The 25,588-nt window shown below is 43.1% G+C and overlaps 1 protein-coding gene across 2 annotated transcripts in view; it reads left to right on the forward strand.

The window, feature by feature from the left end:
• ZNF131 (zinc finger protein 131) overlaps nucleotides 1-19,326 on the forward strand; it is a 24,372-nt gene extending 5,046 nt beyond the window's left edge. The window contains exons 3-7 of one of the 2 annotated variants that reach the window (XM_005871027.2): nucleotides 4,170-4,314; nucleotides 9,635-9,992; nucleotides 10,095-10,317; nucleotides 16,764-16,894; nucleotides 17,479-19,326. In XM_005871027.2, coding sequence (XP_005871089.1) covers nucleotides 4,170-4,314; nucleotides 9,635-9,992; nucleotides 10,095-10,317; nucleotides 16,764-16,894; nucleotides 17,479-18,165 — 1,544 coding nt within the window. In that variant the 3' untranslated portion in view covers nucleotides 18,166-19,326. Of the gene's footprint in view, nucleotides 1-4,169; nucleotides 4,315-9,634; nucleotides 10,318-16,763; nucleotides 16,895-17,478 lie in introns of both variants that reach the window. The other variant, XM_014543526.1, reaches the window with a different exon arrangement.
• The last annotated feature ends 6,262 nt before the right edge of the window (nucleotides 19,327-25,588 follow it).

Here is a 25,588-nt window from a genome sequence, read left to right on the forward strand (position 1 = left end):
ACAATTCGCTCATATGATTGCAAAGACAGACAGAAACTCCCGGATTGGAGAGGGCTCCCCTGAGGACTCCCAGATTTGAGAGGGTGCAGGTCGGGCTAAGGGACCCACCACCCCCCCGTGCATGAATCTTTGTGCACCAGGCCCCTAGTATACATATAAAAGCCTAAGCAGCTGTTCTACTGGTTGCTTTGATGTGCACTGACCACCTGGGGGCAGATGCTCAATGCAGGAGGTGCCCCCTTGTGGTCAGTGCGCTCCCACAGTGGCAGCGCCACTCAGCTGACCTATGGGCACCAGGTGCTGGGCTCACAACTGGCAAGTGCAGCTGTGGTAGCACAAGCCTCTCCCACGGACACTCCCCCTGCACACCCCTCCCCCATCTGGATCGGGACTGGCTGGGTGCGAGCCCGCCATCACTTCTTGGTCATGGACATGCTGGTATTGCTTCAGGATGGGTGAATGGAGACCACACCGGAGCAGCAGTGAGCCTACTGAGTGGCTGCCTGCGCAGCGAGGTCAGGATGAGTGGGAGCGGTGCAGTGGTGCACTACTACATCCCTCAGGGGATGTTGGATTGCCGGTTTTGGCCAGATCCCCGCAGGCCATGCCGAGGGACCCCACCGGTGCATGAATCTGTGCACCGGGCCTCTAGTATATATATAAAAGAATCAGTTTGGCTCAATGTCTGATTATGTAAAAAAAAAATTTTTTTTTACTGATTTCAGAGAGGGAGAGGGAGAGAGAATTAGAAACATGAGTGATGAATGAGAATCATAGATTGGCTACCTCCTGCATGCCCCCTACTGGGGATCAAGCCCAAAACCTGGGTGTGTTCGAAAAACCTGGACATGTGCCCTGACCAGGAATAAAACAGTTAATAGATTAGTGCTCAACCACTGAGCCACACCATCCTGGTTCAGTCTTCTTAAGCCATTAACTTTGGGATGGGGGTCCTATCTGCCTAGCTCACCTGGCTATAGAAAACACTCTGGCTGTGTAGTTAGAAAACCTGAGTTGTAGTCCTGGGTTTACTATTTGTCAGTTGTGTCAACTTGGATATCTTGGCTTTTTCTTTTTTTTAATCTGAAAAGATGTCTGTTTATTTATTTGAATTTTTTGACACGGATATTTTGAATATTAGTCATCACACCCTGGGTGCTGTTAAAATACCCTGGTGAATGCTTTTGTTGTTTTGGTTTCTTTTATGAGGCGAGCAACCTGGTCGGGTCAGACTGCCTTATGTGGGCTGTAGATCCAGTTCCAATTTTGTTTTCAGAACCTTTGTTGTGCTAATCATGTCCGGGAGTGCCAACCTGGGTGGTAGTTCACGCCATAGTGCAGTTGGCAGAGCTTTTGCTATGTCTCCGCAGATCAGTTCCTCGTGCACAGCTTGGTGGTAAGCTGGAAACTGCACACACAGAGCTCTGATTTCCTCAGAAGTTAGCTCCCAGGATGTCTTTTTCCTGGTCCTACAGCTAGAAAACGGGGACTTCATCCTCCCTGTGCTATCTTCACTTCCCACCATGGGATCTGCCTCTTAGGCAAAGTGGTGAGAGAAAAGGGAGAGGAAAAAATAGCAGGAATTCTCTTCATGCTCTTCACATATGGTCTGTTCCCTAGTTTTCTGTCAGAGAGCAGAACTTTCTCTTAGCCTGGGCGCTTGCTTGGTGGCCACCAACCACAGGTGTGCAGCATCAGCACTGGGGCTGGTCTCTTTCTCTCTTCAATCCTCTTGCTTCCATTGATTTTTCAGAGTCCTTTTACATTTGCTTTTTGTATTCTGACGGGATTTTTAGTTGTAATCAATGGAGAAGATACGGTAGAGTGTGCTCTCTCCATCTTAGCTGGAACTTGGAGCGTACTGCTCCCTCCACCCCCCCACCCCATCTGTAAAATACAAATAATGACCTGTAGTGGTGGTTCTCGTCCTGGGCAGCACATTAGAAACATCAGGGGAGCTTTTGCAAGTACTAATGTCCAGGCTTTATCTCCGGATCAATTAAGCCCATCTTTGAGGGTTGGGATCCAAACATCTGTATTTAAAGTTGTCTAGGTCCTCATTATTCAAGGTGTGGTCAGAGGACCAATGATGCATGTGCATCACCTGGGAGCTTGTTGGAAGTGTAGACTCCTGGGCTACACCCCAGACCTGCTGACTCAGTCTAGGATCTTAGATGATGCCTATGTACAGCAAAGGTAGGGCAGCACTGCCACAGAACCATTTCAGTGTGTAGCCAGTGTTGGGAATCCCCGTCTTAGAGGGCTTTGTAAAAGCAGATGACATGCATGTGAAGTAGGTTTCACTTCCAATTTGCTCTGTGAGTATACACTGTCATTAGATGCAGGCCGAGCTACCACTCTTCCTGTTTGCTAGGTCCCTGGTGAAGTAAGTTACCTTTGATTAGATCCAGAGGTTCACCTTTGGCTTCAAATAAAAATTCTTGTCCTCAAAGCCAGTTGCCTTGGGGTTTGTGACTTGGATCACACCTGCATCAAATCTTCAACGAACGTTAATTTCCTTGTTCAGGACACAGCCTTCTAACCTGAGCCTCCAAATTTCTAAACCCATTCTTTCTCTATTCCTCCTGAAACCACATCCCTAAGCACCTAGTTTTCTCTAATAGCAACTCTACCATCACATCAAATTTTAATCTACTATCAAGGACAGAACATCCAAGTACACGTTCATGCATCCTTTTTGAGTGAGAATTTTCACTAATTGGGGGAATTCCCTAAGACTAGAGAAATTGCAGAATGCTTACTCTCAGTGGGGTCTAGGACAACACACTGTAACCAAATAATATGTCAGCAGCATAGCATATTACTATTTATTCTAATTGGGGTAAAAACTATAAATAGCCTCATGTCAGTTCCAATCAAATTTTGCTGCCAAATTTATGGGGAAACTGGTTTTAAGAGATTGGGGGACTTTGGGATTATAAGAGATGGGGGCCGCAGTGAATGAGACCATGGTAGTCACACTCTTCTAGGCAGGAGTGCTTCCTGCCATCATCCTATGGACCTGGAGTGGGCCATTGGTTTGATCCTAGTTTTATTATCACTTAACTATGTGACTTGGGTAAGTTACCTAACTTGTCTCATTTCCTCATCTGTAAACTGGGGATTATAATAGTAAGTACTTCATAGGGTTGTTATAATGAATAAGTAAGTTAGTACTTGTAAAGTATTTGGAGTTGTGCATGATATATATATGTGTGTGTGTGTGTATGTGTGTTCTATTAACAGTCACAATTTCATTCCATTCCTGGAAAAATTTACACATTGTTTTTTAAAAGGATGTTTGTTGCACTTTGAAACATTTGGTCAAAACTCCCTAAAAAACAAACAAAAAAACACAACCCAGCAAAAATCTAGTTGTCTATCCTCAGGCTATCTATACTAATAAAAGGGTAATATGCTAATTAGACCAAACATCTTCTGGACAAAGCCTCAGTGGCAGGGGCTGAGGCAGAGGTGGTTAGGGGCGATCAGGCCAGCAGGGGAGGGCAGTTAGGGGCGGGCAGTTGGGCCGGCAGGCAGAGGTGGTTAGGGGCGGTCAGGTCAGCAGGCAGAGGTGGTTAGGGGCATCAGGCCAGCAGGCAGAGGTGGTTAGGGGCAATCAGGCATGCAGGCGAGCAATTAGGAGCCAGCGGACATCCCCCGAGAGGTCCTGGATTGGAGAGGATGCAGGCTGGGCTGAGGGACCCCCTCCGCATGCATGAATTTCGTGCACCGGGCCTCTAGTTCTCATATAATAAAGAATAATGTGGTCAAAAGATAACCAGGAAAAAAAAAAAGATTTAGTGGACCCCCCCCGGCCCCCCCCCCCCAAAAAATTAGCCTTAATGAATCCAGTTACTTCAGTTTTCTTATTTGGTAGCATGTAACATGGTCATATTACATTATATTTTGTGGTGTTTCTCATTATTCAGGTTATTCTTCTGTAAGAACCCACAGGAAATCTTTAGGAAAGGTCTTAAGGTAGTTGGATAGTTAGTGCTAGAACTTGGCTACAATAGTATTGTACTGTTACTGAAAATTCTGCCAGGAAATAATCTTCAAAAGTGACAAGTACCAGTCAAGTTCCAAACACTGGGCTTTTTTTCTTTACTAAATGTTACAAGATTTGGATCAACATGAATTCATTCTAATGCATGTCTTTTTTACAGGTGTTAGTAAAATGGCCTTTAGTCACTTAATCGAGTTCACATATACAGCAAAGTTAATGATCCAAGGAGAAGAAGAAGCCAATGATGTGTGGAAAGCAGCAGAGTTTCTACAAATGCTGGAAGCTATCAAAGCTCTTGAAGTCAGGTAATGACTTGCCTCTTTAATGAGGCGCAGTTAGTAATATTCAGTCATGTTCACCGTGGTAGGCAAGAAATTATTGTGTGTGTCATGCCATATAAACTGATGTTTTCAAATTAAGAATATTTAGGGATTTATAAAATTCTGGTTACAATTTGTTCTTTCCCTCTTACTTGCTTTCCTGTCCTTATGTAAAGACTGCTAAGGTTAACAAAGTAGCATCTTTTGCATCAGTAAGGAGTAGGTAGCTTTTAAGGAGTTCTCTGTAAACTGTTCTGTTGAATTCAAGTTGTTAATTTGTATCAAGCCTTATTCTAAAAAAGGAATGGCTTACAAAATTAACATAGTACTCTTTGAAAGTGAGGAAATTGGTGACAATAAAATAGGCCAAGTATGGGTGATAATTATGAAATATGGTGGCCAAAGTGTATGCCATTGAAGTCTGTATACTTGCTAGTTGGACCAAATCTAGCTTTGAGTTCTGAAACACCTAGTGTAAAGAAAAAGGAAAAACTACTCTGTTAACAATATTCATGGTTATAATATGAGAATAAGTTAATTGCTTAGGAGCGATTCCTGGTATTAAAACACATAATTTCTCATAGGAAGTATTAAGAAAACAATAACTGATATAATGAATGAAGATTTCACGGATGAATGGAGGTGTTGTAATATAGTGATTCAGAGCAAGCACTCTGAGCAATATCCCAGCTCTGCCACCGTGTGTGTGGCTTTAATGAACATAGCCTCCTGTCAGCAGCGCAGTTTCCTTATCTGTCAAATGGGAATGATAATGGTACTTTCTGCATAGGCTTATTTGTGAGAGTTAAATGAATTGAATGCATGTAAAGTGCTTACCATGGTGTCTGGCACATAATACTCTAAGATGTAAATACTCTCCTTGCTCTGTTCCTTATGATGATCCTCAGTGTAGGTCATTGGCATAACATTAAAGGGCAGTTCGGGCAAAATAATTTAGTCTAGTTCACTGGTGTGGTTTAGTCATAAGTTATAATTTAGAATAACTCTAAAAAATAGTCATTTATAAATATCATTTCTTGCCCTAGCCGGTTTGGCTCAGTGGATAGAGTGTCGGCCTGCGGACTGAAGGGTCCCAGGTTCGATTTTGGCCAAGGGCACATGCCCAGGTTGCAAGCTCGATTCCCAGCAGGGGGCGTGCAGGAGGCAGCTGATCGATGATTCTCATCATTGATGTCTCTATCTCTCTCCCTCTCCCTTCCTCTCTTCTGAAATTAAAAATATATTTTAAAAATATATATCATTTCTTCTAATGAGCTTTGAATTAGTTTGATGACAGTTCAAGATTAAACTTTTCTGCTAAGAGGGTAGTGTGTAAATATTCTCTAATGCCTACTGTCTGGCACATATATATGCAGTAAATATTTGTGAATGGTTGGATGGATGAGTGCATACTGATTAAAACAGATCAGTACTCTCCTGCAGAGTACTAGGTAGCAAAATAGAAGTGAATTAAGGATATATACCTGATTAGGTCATATCTTCTCAAAGTGGAGATAGACTAGGGGTATATACAGGGTGTCCCAAAAAACTGTCTATATATTTTGAATAATTATTAATTCCAATGTGTTAAATCTGAAAAGAAAGAAACATCAATTGAGCTATCAGCTCAATGTGTGAATACATTTTGGGATACCCTGTATATGGATGGGGCAATACCAAATTTGTGGTTAAATACTAAATGAGAATCTTCATTTAAAAATGTTGTGTCTGTGCGGTGCCTTTGCTGTACATGGTAGTGAGTAATATCTCACTGCAGGGAAAGTCCTTGGCAGTAGAACAGTGGAATGCATTCTAGGTTGGATTTGGGAGGCATTTAGTTGAGTTCTTGTGTGAGTCCTGGGAGATGAAGGTAAGAACAACTGGGTACAGCCATTTTTCTAGTTCTAGTTGGAACCTTTTAGAGGATTTATTATTATAGACTGGGATCCTTATAGTAGTTATAATCATCAGTGCTTTTCAGTGTAAAACAGTAATGAGTGGAATTGTTTCTTGAACCAATATATTCTGAAGTTTTTTTTGAAAATAGGAAGATAACTGTTACATATTTGGCTATTTATAATAATATTTAAGAATAAAAGTTAATTTTAGCTCACCTGTGTGGCTCAATGGTTGGGCGTCAACCCATGATCCAGAAGGTCACAGTTGATTCCTGGTCAGGGCACATGCCCGGGTTGCTGGCTCGATCCCCAGCTGGGGGCATGCAGGAGGCAGCTGATCAGTGATTCTCTCTCATCTTTGATATTTCCATCTCTCCCTCTCCCTTCCTCTCTGAAATCAATAAAAACATTTTTAAAAGATAAGCAAAAATTAATTTAGTTATAATTAAATCAGCTGGTTAAGGCACCTCTTTATTGAGGTTATTGTATAAATAACTTTTTCAGATACAGTAGGTGTATAAGGTGTCTTTTCACAGTTGCAGTATGCAAGTATTTTTTAATTGAAAAAATACTAGGACCTTATTTTGCTTTGCTGGAATTGCATCATTGTTTATTTAAATGAGAAGTTTCCTGTTCTTTGGTAGGAAACAGCATTTGCCTTACAGATTTTTCCTCCCCAGTCAATTGAGGTATAATTTACACATAATCCACACATTTTGAGTATAGAGTTTGAATTTTGTTGGTTGTATACAATGGTGTAACCACCACCACAGTTAAGACATAGGAGTGGTTCCATTACCCTAAGTTTTCTCACAACTCTGCAGTGGACCTTGGCCCCCAGCCCCAGGCAACCACTGTAGTTTTATCTTGTTTAGAATGTCATATAAATGGCCTCTTACATTGTGTAGTCTTTCATGTTTGACCATTTTCACTTAGCATTGTGTTTTAGAGAGAATCCATGCTGTGGGTATTACTGTTCCATTTTATTGCTCAGGACTGTTCCAATTGTATGGATCTGCTACCTGTTGATGGACATTTAGGTTGTTTCTAGTTTTTTGTTTTTATATATATATATCTTTATTGATTTCAGAGAGGAAGGGAGAAGGAGAAAGAGATAGAAACACCAGTGATGAGAGAGAATCATTGAACGGCTGCCTCCTGCACACCCCCTACTGGGGATCAAGCCCGCGAACCAGGCATGTGCTCTTAGCTGGAATCGAACCTGGGACCCTTTATTCCACAGGCTGACACTCTATCCACTGAGCCAAGCCGGCTAGGGCTGTTTCTAGTGTTTAGCTTTTACAAATAAAGTGGCTATGAACACTTGTGTACATTCTTTGGACGTAGGCTTTCATTTCTCTCAGTAAAGACCCAGGAATGAAATAGCTGAGTTGTATGACAGATGTGTTTAATTTTTTTAAAACACCAAAGTGCTTGCCATTTTACATCCCAGCCTGCAGGGTTGAGAGTTCAGTTGCTCCACAGCCCTGCTAACACTTGATATGGTGAAGCCTTTCCATTTTAGCTGCCCTCCTAGGTATACAGTGGCTTCAGTTTGCATTTCTCTAATGACTAGTGATGTTGAGCATTTTTTACCTGCTTACTTTGCCATCTGTTTATCTTTTGGTGAGGTGTCTGTTCACATCTTTTGCCCATTTTAAAAATTGGGTTATTGGTAAGAGCGGTGAAGGGTCTGAGATTCGATCCTATTTGCAGGCTGAGTTTTACAGATGCTGGTAGAAGACGTGAGTCATGGAGAAGGGACTTTATTTCTCATAATATAAGCTTCATGTCTATATCAATTTTTCTTACCCTCTGTACCCAAGTTCCACAGGGTGACACAGTAGCCTAGGTGGGTGCTAGACTCTGGGTGCTTTGTGTCACAGTTGAGGACTCTGGAGCTTTAAGAAACCCAAATCTTTTATAGCAAGCTGCAGGCAAACTTGCCTGACCTTTGCCCAGAGGGTCCACTGGCCAGAGTGAACCTGCTCCTCCTCTGGAGGAAGGCGAGCTGTCTTCTGAGGCTGTTTGCTGTATGAACAACCTTGAAAAGATAGTCCAGAACAAGAGGCTGTCAGTGTCCTTGTTTACAGGACACGAGAAACATAAAAGGTCCATGGAGAGATGTCTCCCAGCAGTGCCCTCGTTTCTATATACTTTAGCTTCTGGTGAATTTTCCCATGAGCATACCTCTCCCTGACCAATAGGGGCTAATCCATTCATCTCTTCTCACACTGGGCTTAAGAAGACAGCTATCAACAGGACTCTAAACAGCAGGATGTGGCCACCCTGCAGTGCTGAGCTTAACCATGCACCATTCCCTAAGGTCCTGGACTCAGCCAACTGCACAGTCCCTAGAAAGCCAGGTTGGCTTTCTCCTTAATGGGCTGTGAGCAGACCTGCCTGCCCTTCGTCCCAGAGGGGACATCACCATATGGGACAGTAAGCTAAGCTTTCCTCTGCCCCTGAGGGAGCGCTGTCTCTGTCTTCCCACGCAGCTGACTTTACTGCAAACATCCTTGAAAAGATAGTCCAGAACCATAGCCTTCAGTTCCTAAGACATGCAGAAACACAGACTCATGGAGCATCTTCTCTTACTGTGTTCATTGAGTTGTGAGATATTTTTTTACATTCTCTACGCAGGACCTTTGACAAATATGTTTGCAGGTGTTCCTTGCCTTTCTCTTAACTGTGTAGTTCAAAGAGCACAAGTTTTTAATTTTCATGAAATCCATTTTACCAATTTTTGCTATTGAGGTTTTTCCTTTTTGTGTGCTATTTAAGAGACCGTTCACTAATCCATTGTTACAGAGATGTTCTCCTGCTTGTAGAAGTTTTGGGTTTCATATTTAAGTCTATGATCCATTTTGAATTTTTTTGTGTATGATACAAGAACATGAGTCAGGCTTATTTTATTATTATTATTTTTTTAGAATACATTTTATTGATTTTTTTACAGAGAGGAAGGGAGAGGGATAGAGAGTTAGAAACATCGATGAGAGAGAAACATCGATCAGCTGCCTCCTGCACACCTCCAACTGGGGATGTGCCTGCAACCAAGGTACATGCCCTCAACCGGAATCGAACCTGGGACCTTTCAGTCCGCAGGCCAACGCTCTATCCACTGAGCCAAACCGGTTAGGGCAAGTCAGGCTTATTTTTAAGTCAGTTGGTAGGTGAATGTGGGTCTGTTCTGTTCCATTCATTTTCTGTGTCCTTTCACCAGTATCACTGGTCTTAACTTATTGCAGCTTTACAATAAGTCTTGGAATCAGGTAGGATACACCCTCCAATCTTCTTTCTGCCTCTTCATATACATTTTATTACCAGCTTATCAGTTTTTTCAAAAAAAGCCTACTAGAATTTTGATCTTATCGATTTTTAAATTCATACATTATGTATTTTAGGAACAAAGAGAACTCTGCTCCACTAGAGGACAATAGCACAGGAAAAAGTGAGGCCAAGAAAAGGAAGATTGCAGAAACTTCTAATGTCATCACTGAGTCGTTGCCATCCGTGGAATCAGAACCAGTTGAAATTGAGGTGGAGATTACTGAAGGCACGATGAAAGTGGAAGAGGAAGGCCTGGAGACATTGGAGGATGTGGCTTCTGCCAAGCAGTCCATCAAGTACATTCAGAACACAGGGTCCTCCGACGACTCGGCACTGGCACTGTTGGCAGACATTACCAGCAAGTACCGTCAAGGTGATAGGAAAGGGCAGCTTAATGAAGAAGGCTGTGCATCTGACCCCACAAGCAAACAGGTAGAAGGTATTGAAATTGTGGAACTTCAGCTGTCACATGTGAAGGACTTGTTCCATTGTGAGAAATGTAACCGTTCATTTAAATTGTTTTACCATTTTAAGGAACACATGAAATCACACTCCACTGAGAGTTTCAAGTGTGAAATATGCAATAAAAGGTATCTTCGGGAGAGCGCGTGGAAACAGCACCTCAGTTGTTACCACCTTGAGGAAGGTGGGGTCAGTAAGAAGCAAAGAACTGGGAAAAAAATTCACATATGTCAGTACTGTGAGAAACAGTTTGACCACTTTGGACATTTTAAAGAGCATCTTCGAAAACATACAGGTAATTAATTAGCACATACCTATGTTAAAAGTGTATTTTCTTCAAATCACTTCAAGTCTAAATCTCTAAGTCCTTTTTTATTGGTACTACAGGAACCATCTCTCATATTTTATAATATGCAGACTGTCTTTATAATAATAGTTGAAATATTGATGCTTTAAAAGCAAAATCAGTATCAACTTTGGAAGTGATCATCACTCTTGCACCTTGCCAATTTTTATATTTTTAAAAAAATATGTAAAGTACAGTTTGTAATTATTTCCTACGGGTCATAAATTATGAAATTTTAATTATAGTGAAACTTCACTGTTACTATTTTTGCATTTCCTGTCTTATGTTAACACATTACATAGATGAATGCACTTATAAACAACCCTGGGTATGTTGGTGCCTTCATGTTCATCGGGTCATCTGTTTGGGCCTGGTAGATAGGTAGACAGTACAGGTCCATCTCCCTCCCACCTCTCCATGGGCAAACATGTCAGGACTGGTGGTCAAGCAGGGACATGAGAAGGATAAGGTCTTTGTCTTTATCCCGTGAGCCAGGCGTGAGGGAGACTCCCAGGGAGTCCGCCTCCAACCCCTTTGCCTATTTTTTCCCTGTCGGATTCCCTATGCTTGTTCCCACTCCCCAAGTATTCTTTGTTATATCTCCTGTGCCAGACACAGGAACTACCACCGATGACTTGCAACTTGGGGAGTCCCTACACCCACTGCAGTAAAGGTGTGGGGGACAGCAGTGCTGCAGTGTACTAAGTGCCAGACGTCTGACACTTGTTTCCAAGTCCTCCTCCTACGTGCTGTTAGACTGTTACCACAGTGAATACAGGGTTGCCATCCCACACTATTCAGAATCTTTCTCTTTGGTGCTGGAGTTTGGACAACTTTGGATGAAATTTTTTTATAGATCCTTCACTTTTCAGAGTTGCTCGCTACTTGAAACTGAGAAACCTGATAGATTCAACTAATTTTTTTATCCCTCACTATTTAGATTCTTGGTGTTAATACTCAGGAACTGAATAAATACAAATAGCACGGGAATCTCTTACTTAAGGCTCAGTATAGATTTAACAGGCGTTTCTTTCTCTTTTTAATTACAATTAACATTCAGTATTTTATATTAGTTTCAGGTATGCAGCATAGTGGTTAGACATTTACATAATTTACAGAGTGACTCCCTCCCTAGTAAATAATAGAACCCACCCATAACATACATAGTTAGTACAATATTATTGACTACTAGAGGCCTGATGCACGAAGTTCGTGCAAGAGTAGGCCTTCGCAGCCCTGGCTGCCTCATGGCCCCGCCCCCCACCCACTGGTCATTCCGGAAGGTCACTCTGGAAGGTTGTTCCACTGTCCAATCTAATTAGCATATTAGCTCTTTATTATATAGGATGTACCTTACGCTGTGTTTTACATCCCTGTGACTATTTTGTAACTGCTAATGTGTACTTCTCAACCCCTTCACCTTTCTCACTCAGTCCCCCGTCCCCAATTATTAGCTTGTTCTCTAATTATTTGTTAGTTTATTTTTTGTTTTTTAGATTCCACGTATGAGTGAAATCATATGGTATTTGTCTTTGTCTGACTTATTTCGTTTAGCATAATACCTTCTAGGTCCATCCATGTTGTTGCAAATGGTAAGATTTCATTCTTTTTTATGGCTGAGTAATGCTCCATTGTATATGTGTACCACAGCTTTTTTATCCAATTGTCCATTGATATGCACTTAGGTTGCTTCCGTAGCTTGACTTGTAAATAATATTGGCTCCGTGTGTACTTGAAAAGAATGTATATTCTGCTTTGGGGTGAAATGCTTGAAAATACCAATTAAATCCATCTGGTCTAATGTGTCATTTAATGCTGCCGTTTCTTTGTTGATTTTTAGTCTGGAAGATCTGTCAATTGATGTCAGTGGGGTGTTGAAGTTCCCTAACTGTGTTACTGTCGATCTCTCCCTTCATGTGCATCAAGATTTGCTTTAGATGTGTACGTGCTCCAATGTGGGTGCATACATGTTTACAATGGCTGTACCATCTTGTTGTTTTGGGCCTTTTATCATGATGTAATCTCCTTTGTCTCTTTCTATAGCCTTTGTTTTAAAGTCTGTTTTGTCTGATATAAGTATTGCTACCCCACCCTTTTGTTTGTTTTCATTTTCTTGAAATATCTTTTTCTACTTTTTTTACTTTCAGTCTGTATGTGTTTTTGATCTGAAGTGGGTCTCTTGTGGACAGCATATACATGGGTCTTGTTTTCTTATCCATTCATCTACCCTATGTCTTTTGATTGGAGCATTTAATCTATTAACATTTAAAGTGGTTATCAATAGATATGTAGTTATTGCCATTTTATTATTCATATTTATGTTCTTAAAGAGGCCCCATTAACATTTTTGTAATACTGGTTTGGTGGTGATGAACTCCTTTAACTTTTTCTTGTCTGGAATAAAAGGCTTTATTTAAGGTACACTAATTTGGGTAACTAATAGGTATTTAAGAAATCTTTTGGGGAAATGCTTTCTTATTTTCAAATATTATATGTATACACCTGTTGCATATTTGGAAACCCCTATAGCTATCGGTTTTTAAATAACATTCATCTATTTTAATGGTCTACTGATGAACATTTTTGTGGTAACTGCAGTTGTTTAGGAAAAGGATTGACATACCAGAAGCACATTAAATTAGCACGTAAACGTTACTTGGTAACTAGCATGTTTTGGATAAGGGGTTTCCAGTGCCACAACAGGTAATCATGTAATTTCCTGATCGTGTGAAAGTAGAAGCAATTGTCTCTTTTGCTGAAAACATTACCTGTGACTTACCTGTTTGTAAGACAGCTCAGGCCATTTGGGAAGTTTTAAAATGTGCTTTCCAAGTCCTGCACTTTGTGTTTTCGGTAGAACAGTAGGATGTAGAGCTAAAAACCTTGTTGGATGTCTTTGTCTTTTTTTTCACAATGATGTGCAGTAATTTATTGAACTTAAGTAGCTGTTACAGATTATAGAACCAGATGCCCATTGGAGGAACAGTTAAAAGTTTGTGCATAAAGGAAACTGAACTTTGTTGCTTTTCTAACCTCAATTGTTGCACTAATAATTAGTGGCAAGTTGTAGATGTGATCAGTGAGCTAGTGAATTCAAGAGGAGTGCAAGTAAACAGGTTTAAATTATGCTGATGTTCATAAAGAATGGATTGTTTTTTTCTCTTAAATCAAGTGTAAAAATAAGGAAAACTATCCTTGTCCTGTTTTCTATCCTCAAAATATACATAATGCACCCCCCTCCCAGTTTCATATTTTGCATGTTTCTATTAGTTTAGTGATTTGGTTTCTCATATATTCTTAAAGTATGCACTGTACTCTACGACTTTGGCTACTCATCCTCTGAATTATTTTGTTTCTATTTTGAAAATGCCAACCTGCTAGGTCATGGGAATCACAGTGCAGCAGACTGAGTGCTGGTAGGGGTAAGCCCAGAGTCTGGGAATGCCTGCCTGGCTCTTTGTCTCTGACGGAAGAGACAAGGCGGCTTCGTAGAGGCGCCCTATGGTGACTCCCAGGGAACAGGAGCTAGCCAGGAGAGGAGCGTTCCAGGCTAACGAAATGAAGCCACACAGGCACAGAGCAAAGTGAGGAAGCAGCTTGCTCAGAGCACTGCTAGTAGGTCATTATGGCTCGAGGATTGGGTCCAAATGACGGGAAGCCAGGAGATGCCGCTGAACGGTTAGGACGGCTGACCACAGGGCATGCGCGTGGGCGCCATGATAGTGTACCGGTGAGTGGGAAAGAGGAAGTGACAAGGTGAGGTGAGATCATGTAGGTATTTTCATAAGTGCTGTAAATGAGTTCCCTTATCTTGGAAGGCCGGGTCAATTTAAAGCCGTGTAAGCCAGAAAGAGGTCTGTTCAGGCTTATGTTTTAGAGAGGGGCCTGCCTGGATGGGTTGGATGGGTGAAACCTAGGTCCAATTCGGAAGCTTTTGGAGTAATTGGAACAAGAATGAGGGGCTGAATAAAGGCAGTAATGGTGGGAAAGGGCTGGGAGTATAGCATGAAGTAGGCAGAATCCACAGGATTTGGTGCTGGGCTAGATGTGGGAGTAAAGGGGGGTGGCTCCGACTTTCTGCTTGGCTGTGTGATTGGAGGTCATTCACTCAGGAAAATGCAGAGCGTAAGCACTCGGGGGGTGAGGGGACATCAGCTCGACTCACCTGTGGGACACCAGTGTGAGAACCCAAAGAAGATCCCTAACCGTGTCCCAGCGATTGTCTCCTAGTTTCCCAGAGGTGGTGCTCAGGCACGGGAAGGACTGGGAGTCAGAACTAGGCTCCTGCTCCAGTCCTGGCCTTTGCCACCGTGAGGCACTTGGCTGGTCACTCTATCTCTGGGCCTCTCCTTGTCTCTGTAAATAAGGGTAATGATACCTACTTTACAGGCTTGTGGCAAATAAGAGAAAACGATCAGGGCACTTTGAAGACTGTACACCACACAGCCAAAATATAATTAATCTGTTGCTATGTTTAGATTTTACTGGGCTTATTAGACTTGATTTTTTAAATACCAAAGCTCAGATGACCTGCTCTGTAAAGTGAACCTCTTTCCTACTTCAGTAGGTCTCTCCAGAAGTCACAACTGCCATCATTTTCTTATTTATCCTTCCAGATACATTTTTTGCATTTTCAAGTCACCATAGAGAGACACACACAGAGCTTTTAAGGGAACAGAGAGGAGCATGTAGTATGGTGCTATGCTCTTCAGTTTATCCTAAACGAGTTTAAATACATGAAGCGTTTGTCAATCCATTTCATTGTTTTCACTGTGGCTGCAGGGCATTTCGGTGTATGCGTGTGTGTGGGGTGGTGCATACTGGATTGTTTCTAGTATGTTGTTACAAACCATGCAGCACTAACTATACTTGTACACATACCTTTGTGTACTTGTTTAAGTAATTTAATGTTTTAATTTTATTTACTGATTTTAGAGAGAGAAAGGGGGAGGGGGAGAGAGAGAAACATTGATTTGTTATTCCACTTACTTATGCATTCCTTGGTTGACTTGCATGTGCCCTGACCGGGGATCAAATCCACAAGGTTGGCGTAGCAGGATGACGCTCTAACCATCTGAGCTTCTCAAGTAATGTACTTTTTCAGAGCTGAGTTCTGGATCCCACAACTTCACTCTCCTCTTAGACTGTTCCATCTGTCACTCCCCCCTCTCCTCTCCTTTTCCAAATAGGTAATGACTCTCTTCCCGCTCGTTGGCTTGTCCCCTCTAGCCACTTCTCTTCTCTCCCAAACCCTCTCGAAAGCTTCTGCACTGACTTTTCACTGACCTGCCTCACTCGGTGCCTCTTCCCGCTGCATCTGCCTTCCAATTGCACCACACACTCACGCCATTCTTGCTGGAGCACTGCTGTCCCCTCGTTTTCCTCCCTACGTCTCTGTTCACTGTGGCGCTGGTGACTACCCTCATCTTCCTGAACTTCCTTAAATTCCCTCAGTGTTCTTTTCTTCTGCTTCTGCTTGCTCTGTTTGCATTTCCTTTGCGGCCTCATCAACCTGCAGTCTTAACTTGGTATTTCATTGGGTTCTGTCCTGGATTCTGTTACCACGTAACAGGCTGAGAGCTTCATCCACATCAGAGTTTTTATCACCACTTAATGTCACTGCTAATCTGTGTACCGCTCCACCTCTATTTGGCTCCAGATTTGACTGTACAACTCTGCACCTCAAACTCAACAGACACAAAACTGAACTTACAGTTTCTCCCAGCACAGCCCACTCCAGACCTATGTGCACTTCTGTGTTCTTTATCCTGGTTGGTGGTCTAAGCCAGATACCTCCCTCTTTACTGCTCACCCACCGTGCTCTGCCTAGAATAAACTTTCTTTTTCCTTCTCTCCATTCCAGGCAGAATTGGTCCCTCTCCTCTCTGCTTCTGCATACATTTCCCACGGCCCCCTTGTCTGTAACAGGCCTTCTGCAGTGCAGCGTGTGTTCGTTTCCAGATCTTTCACCTTCGTGAAGCTTTTAAAAACAAGGACTATTTCTCTGTCCTCATCACACAACCAGCGCATGGTCTGGCACACACAGTAAATGCACATAAAATGCCTGTGGAACGGATAGTAACGCATTTCCCCAAAATAGAGATCAATCTTAATTTTAAGAGAAGATAGATAATTTTTTAAGAAATGCGAAATTATGGAACAGAACTTAGATTACAACCAGCACATGGTCTGGCACACACAGTAAATGCTCATAAAATGCCTGTGGAACGGACAGTAACACATTTCCCCAAAATAGAGATCGATCTTAATTTTAAGGGAAGATAGATAATTTTTAAGAAATGCGAAATTATGGAACAGAACTTAGATCCGCATTTTCTATTTCGGTTTTTCGATTTTTCTTAATTTGTCAAGTATAACTTTTTCTATTCTAACAGGTGAAAAACCTTTTGAATGTCCAAATTGTCATGAACGATTTGCTAGAAATAGCACCCTCAAATGTCACCTGACCGCGTGCCAAACTGGAGTGGGGGCAAAAAAGGGAAGAAAGAAGCTTTACGAGTGTCAGGTACGTGCAGGTGTGTCCTGTCCTCAGCAGAGTCTGTGTTTGAAGTCAGTGACCATGGGGGTCCCAGTCTGGAGCCGAAGCCGAGAGCTGACAGTGTGGAAAGAAGTGAGAGTCAAGAACATGATTGTAATTTTATGAGGGGGTTACAGTAGTGTTTTCTGCCGAACCCTGGATGGCACCAAAGTCCATAAGCTATGTTCTAACCAGCAAGTAATCTGAAACTGAGGAGTGGGCCGGGGAGAGCCGGACCATCATGGGTTTTTCGCTGATTAATGTATATTTACCCCAAATAATGTAGTGCTCTAAATTTTGTTATGGGAGAAATTATAATTTTGTTACTTTGTATTAGAATTTAAACAATGAGGGCACAATTAAAATATTTCCCAAAATATATTTAATTTGTTAGCTACATCAGCTAAAAGAACAAATAAAAGAATTATTAAATCCCTTGGAACATATATTACAAGTATCATATAACATTTTTAGAAAACTCTTTAACCCTTTCCTTACAGAGAATAAGTGAATCCATATTTTCTTTAATTTGAATATAAGTGTTGTTAACACCAGATGTTTGGTTATTTCAGGTCTGTAACAGTGTGTTTAACAGCTGGGACCAGTTCAAAGATCACTTGGTAATACACACTGGAGATAAGCCCAACCATTGTACTTTATGTGACTTGTGGTTTATGCAAGGAAATGAATTAAGAAGGCATCTCAGCGATACTCATAATATTACAGAGCGTCTGGTAACCGAAGAAGTTCTTTCCGTGGAAACACGAGTGCAGACAGAGCCTGTGACGTCCATGACTATCATAGAACAGGTGGGGAAGGTGCATGTGCTACCACTGCTGCAGGTCCAGGTGGACTCCGCACAGGTGACTGTGGAGCAGGTCCATCCAGATCTGCTCCAGGACGGCCAAGTGCATGACTCCCATATGAGCGAGCTGCCGGAGCAGGTCCAGGTGAGCTATCTAGAAGTGGGTCGAATTCAGACTGAAGAAGGTACTGAAGTCCACGTGGAGGAGCTGCATGTGGAACGGCTAAACCAGGTGCCCCTGGAAGTTCACACTGAGCTGCTCCAAGCGGACTTGGATCAAGTGGCCCCTGACATCATGAAGCCGGAGGAGAGGGAGCCCAGCCAGGAAGGCGAAGCTGAGGCGGCCACGGAAGACCAGGGAGGTGCTGAGGATTTAGAGAGCAAACCAACAGAGGATTGCCCAGCGGAAAGCCCAGGGACAGAGAACAGAATGCCGAGGCCAGTTTTAGAGTGAAATAACGAATATATTTTTAATGTATGTGTTGGGCTTTTGAACTGATGTGGGGCAGTATGACTGTCCTTGAGCTGACAGACAAGCGGACCAAAGTTCAACTCTTCCTTGTTGTGCTGAACTGTTTCTATTGAAACGAGCTGATTTCCCTCCCACTTAATGCCCCAGAGGAGGGATGTTGCCCATAGCAAGTGGGAAGTTTTGAGAAGTATATTTCTGGAAACTTTAAGTGGATTATATTCTTATATATAGTTGGGTACGAACGTATCTATTTTCATTGTGGTAAGGGTCCCCACCCCCCCTTCTCTTTCCCAGGTTGTGTTCTTCCTCGGAGTTTTTCCATATTGTAAAGTCAAACAAAATCATTAGAATACAAGCGGGTATTCTAATGCATGCTAGAAAAATGAATCCATAGGAAACAGGCCGCATGAAGAAAAGTGCATTGTTACTGTGCAGTTACGTCTTGGCTTCTGGCTTTCTTTAGTTCGAACGCGTTCTTGTCTACCCGATAGTCACAGGTGTCATCTCTGCAACAGAAATGGTGGCAAAATGTCCAGAATGTAAAAAAAGATCTACACCCACGTGCCTTTCAAAACCAACTGAACTTCTCTAAAGCATCTCTGGTTCTTTCAAAGTTTGTGTTGTGAGGAGCGATGTAGATGATGCTGTGTAGTACTTTATATTTTTGTTTATAGTGAAAGCTACCAGTTCTTTTTCACTTAAGTTAGGTTGAGAAATTTCATTTAATGGCAGCTGAAGGGCCATTTTCAATTGGAAAAATACATTTATATCTGTGGTAACCTTTATTTTGAAGAAAAATTGCACTAGTATTTTACCACCAGATTAAAAAAAAAAAGGATGAGCATCATTTGAAAATTAATGTATTTAAAATAAAGTACAGAGAAAAACATGTATATAATATATCAGGCTTTGTTTTGAATGAATCTTTTCCCCGATCCTTAATGTAAAGATCTTGTGCTATAACTTTTAAAGCCATACAAATAAGAGTGCTAAACTGTGGACTTCAAAGTAGGTGTGTAAATATTTTTAATCAGTATTACTTGGAAAATAAAATATAACAACCACATAAACCAATATGCTATTTTCTTTACCTGTTAAATATTGGGAGATATTTACATTTTTAAAGTAAACTTTAAAATTAAGTGTTCATGGCTCTTTATTTTTTTAATTACCAGTGTGGAAGTTGGTTTGTGGTCAGAGATGTTTTCTCATCTGTATTAGCATGACTTTATGTACCAATATTAACATGATTGACACATGGAGATATAAAAGTCTCAATACACACCTCCATTCCTCAAAAACCAGTTTAAAGAGGTTGATATTTGCAGTTGGTAAACAGTGGGCACAAAATTCAGGTCTGTTCTGTTTGGCATATTTTTTTTCTCTTTGAAGTTAGGAGATACTGATGAAATGAATAAATTGAAATCACATTGAATTCTCAATTTGTCTTAGAATGTCCATGTTTCTGAGTTAGTTGTAGTTTTAAAAAAATCCCTGACACATAATGGTCTCAAGTACGTACATTCCTAGTGAATTTTGAATACCGAAAATAGCCCAGGCTGTGCCCTTAAGCCAAGGTATGAAGCAAGGTTTATTTTTAAACACTTTCAAGAGTTCTGACCACAAGGTGGAGATCAGGGATAGAAGCCCAACAAAGTGTTAAAATTATCATTTGAGTTTTCAGATTTGGCAAGGTCTTTTAGGGTGGGTTTGAGGGGCAGGTACAGTTCATGTTACTTTTCCAAAAAGGTATAAAGGGTATGTCACTGTTCTCCAGGTACCAGCAACTTTGATTGCAGGAGAGGAAAGCTGCCCTCTGTGATAACCTAATGTTGCCTTGCAGTTTGCAAAGCACTTTACACATGACACAGCTTCCCAGTACTGAACTGGGTATTTTGTTCCTCCCACTTGACTCCTGCTAAAGTTTTTGGCTGAGTCTGCAGTGTGCCAGCTAGGCAGGAGGGTGCCAGCCACCAGCCACCACGGGAGTCCCACCTGCACTGGAGACTGATGGAGCCTCTCCCATCTCCCATCCTCCACTCTTCCAACAGCAGTTCTTCGGTGCTCACACCAAGTGGGTGTCCATCCATTCACGTCAGACACTACTGAGCAGAGACTCCCCAAGTTGTGATCACAAGACTGCCCCCACTTCAGACACCAAGATAGCCGCACTTCTGCCTGGCCCACTACAAATGAAGGACTCAGATTCAGCCATTCACTAGAATGACTCAAGAACTCAGGGAAACATGTATAACAATAGTTTTATTGTAAAGGCTAGGACCCAGGAACAGCCAAATGGAAGAGGTGCACAGGGCGGGGAGCAGTTAGGGGGAGGTGGGCAGCGCTTCCTGGCGCCTCACCCTCCTAGCAGGTGTTCACCAACCTGGAAGCTCCCTCGACCTTGTTCGCCAGCGACCTATCACCTGGACATGATGGGTTAAATCATTGTCCAGCGTTTATTGAGCCATCCTGCCCCTTGTCCTTCCCTGGGGATCTTAGGGTGAGGCTGATGGATCTAGCCCTCGAATGTGAGGGCAACCAAGGCCAAGAGTCCCCTTGTTAGCATAAACTCAGGTTTGGGCCAAAGGGGCTTGTTAGGAATACAAATCAGGAAATTCCAAGGATTTTAGGAGCTCAGTGCCAGGAACCAGGGACCAAGACCAATTTTTTTTTGGGTTTCAGTGCCAGGAACCAGGGACCAAGACCAATTTTTTTTTTTTTATTGGTTTCAGAGAGGAAGGAAGTGGGAGAGAGAATCATCAATGATGACAGGGAATCATTGATTGACTGCCTCCTGTACACCTCCTGCTGGGGATCAAGCCCGTAACCTGGGCACGTGCCCTTGACCGAAATCAAACCCAGGACCCTTCAGTCGCAAGCTGATGCTCTGCCCACTGAGCAAACTCGGCTAGGGCCCAAATATTTTTTATTACACCACCCCTACCAAGTGAGATTCAAAGGAAAACTAAACTGAACTCTAATGTCAATGTATTTAAAACCTAGAAATCTGAATATGTATAAAACCAGAAGGCTCTTCTTATAGTCTGACTAGTTTAAGAAGGCTGCCATCCTGTATTATTGAAGCAGGAATATTTTTATGGTGATTGCAATGCCCCCACCACATTCAATCTGGAAGTAAAGATTTCAGGATTAAAAGGGTCTGTGAAGGTCTAGAGCAGCGGTTCTCAACCTGTGGGTCGCGACACCTTTGGGGGTCAAACGACCCTTTCACAGGGGTCGCCTAAGACCATCGGAAAACACATATATAATTACATATTGTTTTTGTGATTAATCACTATGCTTTAATTATGTTCAATTTGTAACAATGAAATTGGGGGTCACCACAACATGAGGAACTGTATTAAAGGGTCGCGGCATTAGGAAGGTTGAGAACCACTGGTCTAGAGTCTAATTGTCCACTTTATACTTTAAGTCAACAGTAGAGACTAAGGCCTAAATGCAGACAAAAGTCTCTCTACCAGGAAATCGAGTGGATTTTAATGCATATCTTCAATTTAAAAGTGTTGTTCTAAACAAATGATCAGACGGTCATGGTGTTCGCATGGAAATGGTGTTTTATTACTGTCACAGCAAAAAGTGCAAGAAAATGCCTGACCTTATGTGTTGGGCTGATTCTGTTGGAGAAAATGTAAGAGCTTTGCCGTCACGAGGGTAACACGGACCCCCATTTTGTGACATAGGAGACGGAAACGTCGGCGGCATGACAAAACTTGTCACAAAGGATTCAGATGAGAAGCAGCATGGCATGTTTTTCCTGTGCCATGTGCCGCGCTGTGCTGCACAAAACTTGTCACAAAGGATTCAGATGAGAAGCAGCAGGAATCAAAACTATCAAAACCTCACCAGCACCATTTAGTGGGATCCTTTATAACTGGTGGCCTGGAAGTACATGGCTTTAAGCGGTGAATGTGAGGCTGACCTTGTTCATCATGAATGTATTCTGACTTTACAGGGTATCTGAAAACTGCCCCGTGTCCTACAAATGTTACTTCATTCATTCTGTTGACATGCTAAGTAGGAAGGCAGCCTGTGAATATCATGTGTTTTTTTCTCCTGAACTTTCCTGTAACCTAATATAACACATGCTTCTTTAAACGAAGCAATGCCCACCCACCTTGATATTTGTACCAAGATATAGCCTAGGAATGAAAACTTTCACTGTAACATAATAGCATCATTTGTGAGGCACTTATTATATGTCAAGCACATTACAGTTAATTGCCTCAATGGCCTCGTGAGGTAGATGTAAGTGGAGGAACCTGAGGAAAGGGGGAGGTGAGAAATGGCTAGGGAATCGTGGGATCAGTGTTGGAAACCAGGGAGCTAGCTCAGCAGACTCCTCTCCTGGTTGAAATGCAGTCCGCCCCCCCCCCCCCCCAAAAAGCTAACACACCTGCCCTCCTGGAATCCACATCAGCCCTCGATGGGGTCAGGGGTGGAGGGAAGGGAATGGAGCAGCCAGCTGCGTTCGGATATCTCTTTGCCACTTCCTGCCCTGAGACTACCCCACCCCGGCAGTGGTTCTCCAGCTTCAATGGGCAGCAGGATGGTTCAGACCCCCATTGCTGGGCCCCACACCCAGACGTGCTCACTCACCTGGTCTGGGTCAGGGCCGGAGAAACTGCATTGCTCACAAGTTCCCAGGTAGTGCTGTCAGTCCTGGAACCACTTCGGAAGAAATGGACATAGGATCCCTCAGAACTTACAATAATCATAATCATCACTACCACTTATTTTTTAAATTTATTTTTATTGATTTCAGAGAGGAAGAGAGAGGGAGAGAGAGATAGAAACATCAATGATGAGAGTCATTTTATTGGCTGCCTCCTGCACACCCCACACTGGGGATCGAGCCCACAACCTGGGCATGTGCCCTGACTGGGAATCAAACCGCGACCTCCTGGCTCACAGGTCGACACTCAAACACTGAGCCACGCCGGCCGGGCTCACTACCACTTATTAAGCCTATTAAGGGGGTTCTGGCCTTCTTTGAGCCTCACGACTTAGAGATTGTGACGAAAGAAATGTGCTTTAACACATTTTCAGGAGGGGATCCTCCTGCCAAACACCCAAAGCCCATGGACTCCAGGTTAAGAAAACCTGTTTTTTTATTTGCCAGAAACTTGATCTCATCAATTCTCACAACACCCAGATTAGAGATAAGGAAACTGAGGTCAAAAGATTCTTGAAACCAAAGGGTGTCACACAGCTGGCAAGTAGCAGAGCTAAGAGTCCAGGTGTAGCGTTAACACTGTCCATGTTTCTCAAAGCACAGAGCAAGGGCCTCCTGCTTCAGCATCACCCGCAGGTGTTTTCAAGTGTGCGTTCACCTTCTGTCCTGCCAACGCAGGGGAGCAGGGTTTAGTGACTACGTTTCAATGAGCTCCCCAATAGCCATGAAACTACCTTCCCTATCTTATAGATCTGACAGTTTCATCAATTCTGTTGGAAAAATAATCTTTTTCTGACATACACCCATTATTTTAAAAAATGCAAAAACCCTGGAAAATATTAAGATCACTTAAACCACCTGTGAATCTACCAGCTAATGAAAAACATTCTATTTTTTGACTTTTGCTTTCACAACATATATATATTTGTGAAAATATTTCCTCATACTATTCACAACAAAAATTTTAACCTCTGTATTCTATTACAATGTACTCAGCCTATTGCTGAAGGCCCTTTCTGGGAGGAAAACACTTTTTTCCGACTGTAGGGAGTTGGATGGGAAGTCAGTCCTCCATGGCGGTGGGGCCCAGGACCCCCAAGGAAGAGGTTCTGATGTGAAAAGTAGCAGGTCCTAGCAGCATGGCTCCGAGAGGAATGGGGGGGGGGGCAGGGGGGCTCCTGGAATCGAGTCTGGCCAGTGAACTTTAGAAGTTGCCTCTGATGCTGATTTAAGTTTTCCTTTTCTGTGATCGTCTCCGGGAACCTTGGAGCCCCAGCTTTGCTCTCGGATGTCCGTGGGACGATGGGAGGGCCTCCGTCAGTTTGGGTGTTTGAGGTTCTCGATTTCTAGGCCGTTTCCTGACATCCTATCCTGTGTGTCATCACAATCTAGAATTCATCGGCTATTTCATATCATATTGTTTGAGAAGGCAGTTTCATCCTATATTGGGTTGCTTTAAGGGAGAAAACAGGCGGATGGCATGCACTGTTTTAATGATTCCTCTTTTTGTAAAATTCCTCTTGTCTTTTGGGGAGAGGGCCTCCCTTTGAAGACAAACCTTTCTCAGAGAATCTTATCCCACGAGAGTGGAGGGCCGCTCCCACACGCCAAGGAAGAACCATTCCAAGTTCTCTAGGTTTCTCGCCACTCCCAAGGGCCAGACCCTGGAGCTGTCCAAGGTTTTGTTTCTTGCCCTTCCTGTTCCTGGCCCCTTTCTTCATGGTACCAAGAGGCAGCAGCGGGCAGGAAAGACGAGGAAAACGGACTTTGGAGTCGGACTGGCTGGGTTTGAATCCCAGCCCTAGCAGTGGGCTGCTATGTGACCTTGAGCAAGTCGAATAACCTTTCTGGGCCTCAATTTCCTCATCTGTCACCTTGGGAATGGAAATAAGAGCGCAACTAACGGGTTAGGCGACTTTGAGGATTTAATCATCTTTGTGAAAGTACTTATAACAGTGCCTGGCCAAGAGAGAAAGAGAGAGAGAGAGAGAGAAAGAACCTTTGGGTTCCCAAATGTCTACCATAAAAGGACTTTGAGGTTCGGTTATTTTTCTCCTCCGCACTTTTGCTTCTGTAAAGATTACCCTGGCATCATGAATACAGGGTCCCGGGGGAGGAGAAGGTGGGAAGAGCGCTCACTGAGCTGTGAGTGAGGGTGCCTCGTCTTGGCTCTGCCCTTAACCAGTTGTGTGACCTTCGCTAAGTTAACTTCTCTGGCCTCAGTGTCCTCCTCTGCAAAATAAAGGACTGGAACTTCAATGAATAACCTCCGTGCCTTAGTACTCTATGAATGGCATTCCCGCTCTACACGCAGGTCAGTGAGCTGGCTTCCTCGTATGTAAACTGGAAAAGTATGAATGGCACGTCCATTCATTACCCGAGGGTCGCCGCTGGGAGAGCACGGGAGGTCGGGATCCCCTGCCTCGGGGACACGGAGGCACCCAAATGTCTGCGAGGGTCCGCACCTCTTCCTTCAGAGTCTGGGCGCTGCCAGACTCCCCCCGAAGGAACTGGCTCAGCGTTGCTGGGAACCCCCTTCTGTCGGGACAGTTCCTGGGGGGCGGCTCCGGAGGACACGGGAACCTTGGATCCAAAGGCCGGAGCCGCTCGGTGCAGGCGAGAGCTAATGGGAGCCGCGTCCACCCCCCTGGCCGTGTGGCCGCTTCCCATCTCTGTTGGTGGGGGCGAGGGGGGCGTCCTCACCGCGGCAGG

This window comes from Myotis brandtii, unplaced genomic scaffold (assembly GCF_000412655.1).
Source record: "Myotis brandtii unplaced genomic scaffold, ASM41265v1 scaffold328, whole genome shotgun sequence".
Taxonomy (NCBI): Eukaryota; Metazoa; Chordata; class Mammalia; order Chiroptera; family Vespertilionidae; genus Myotis; species Myotis brandtii.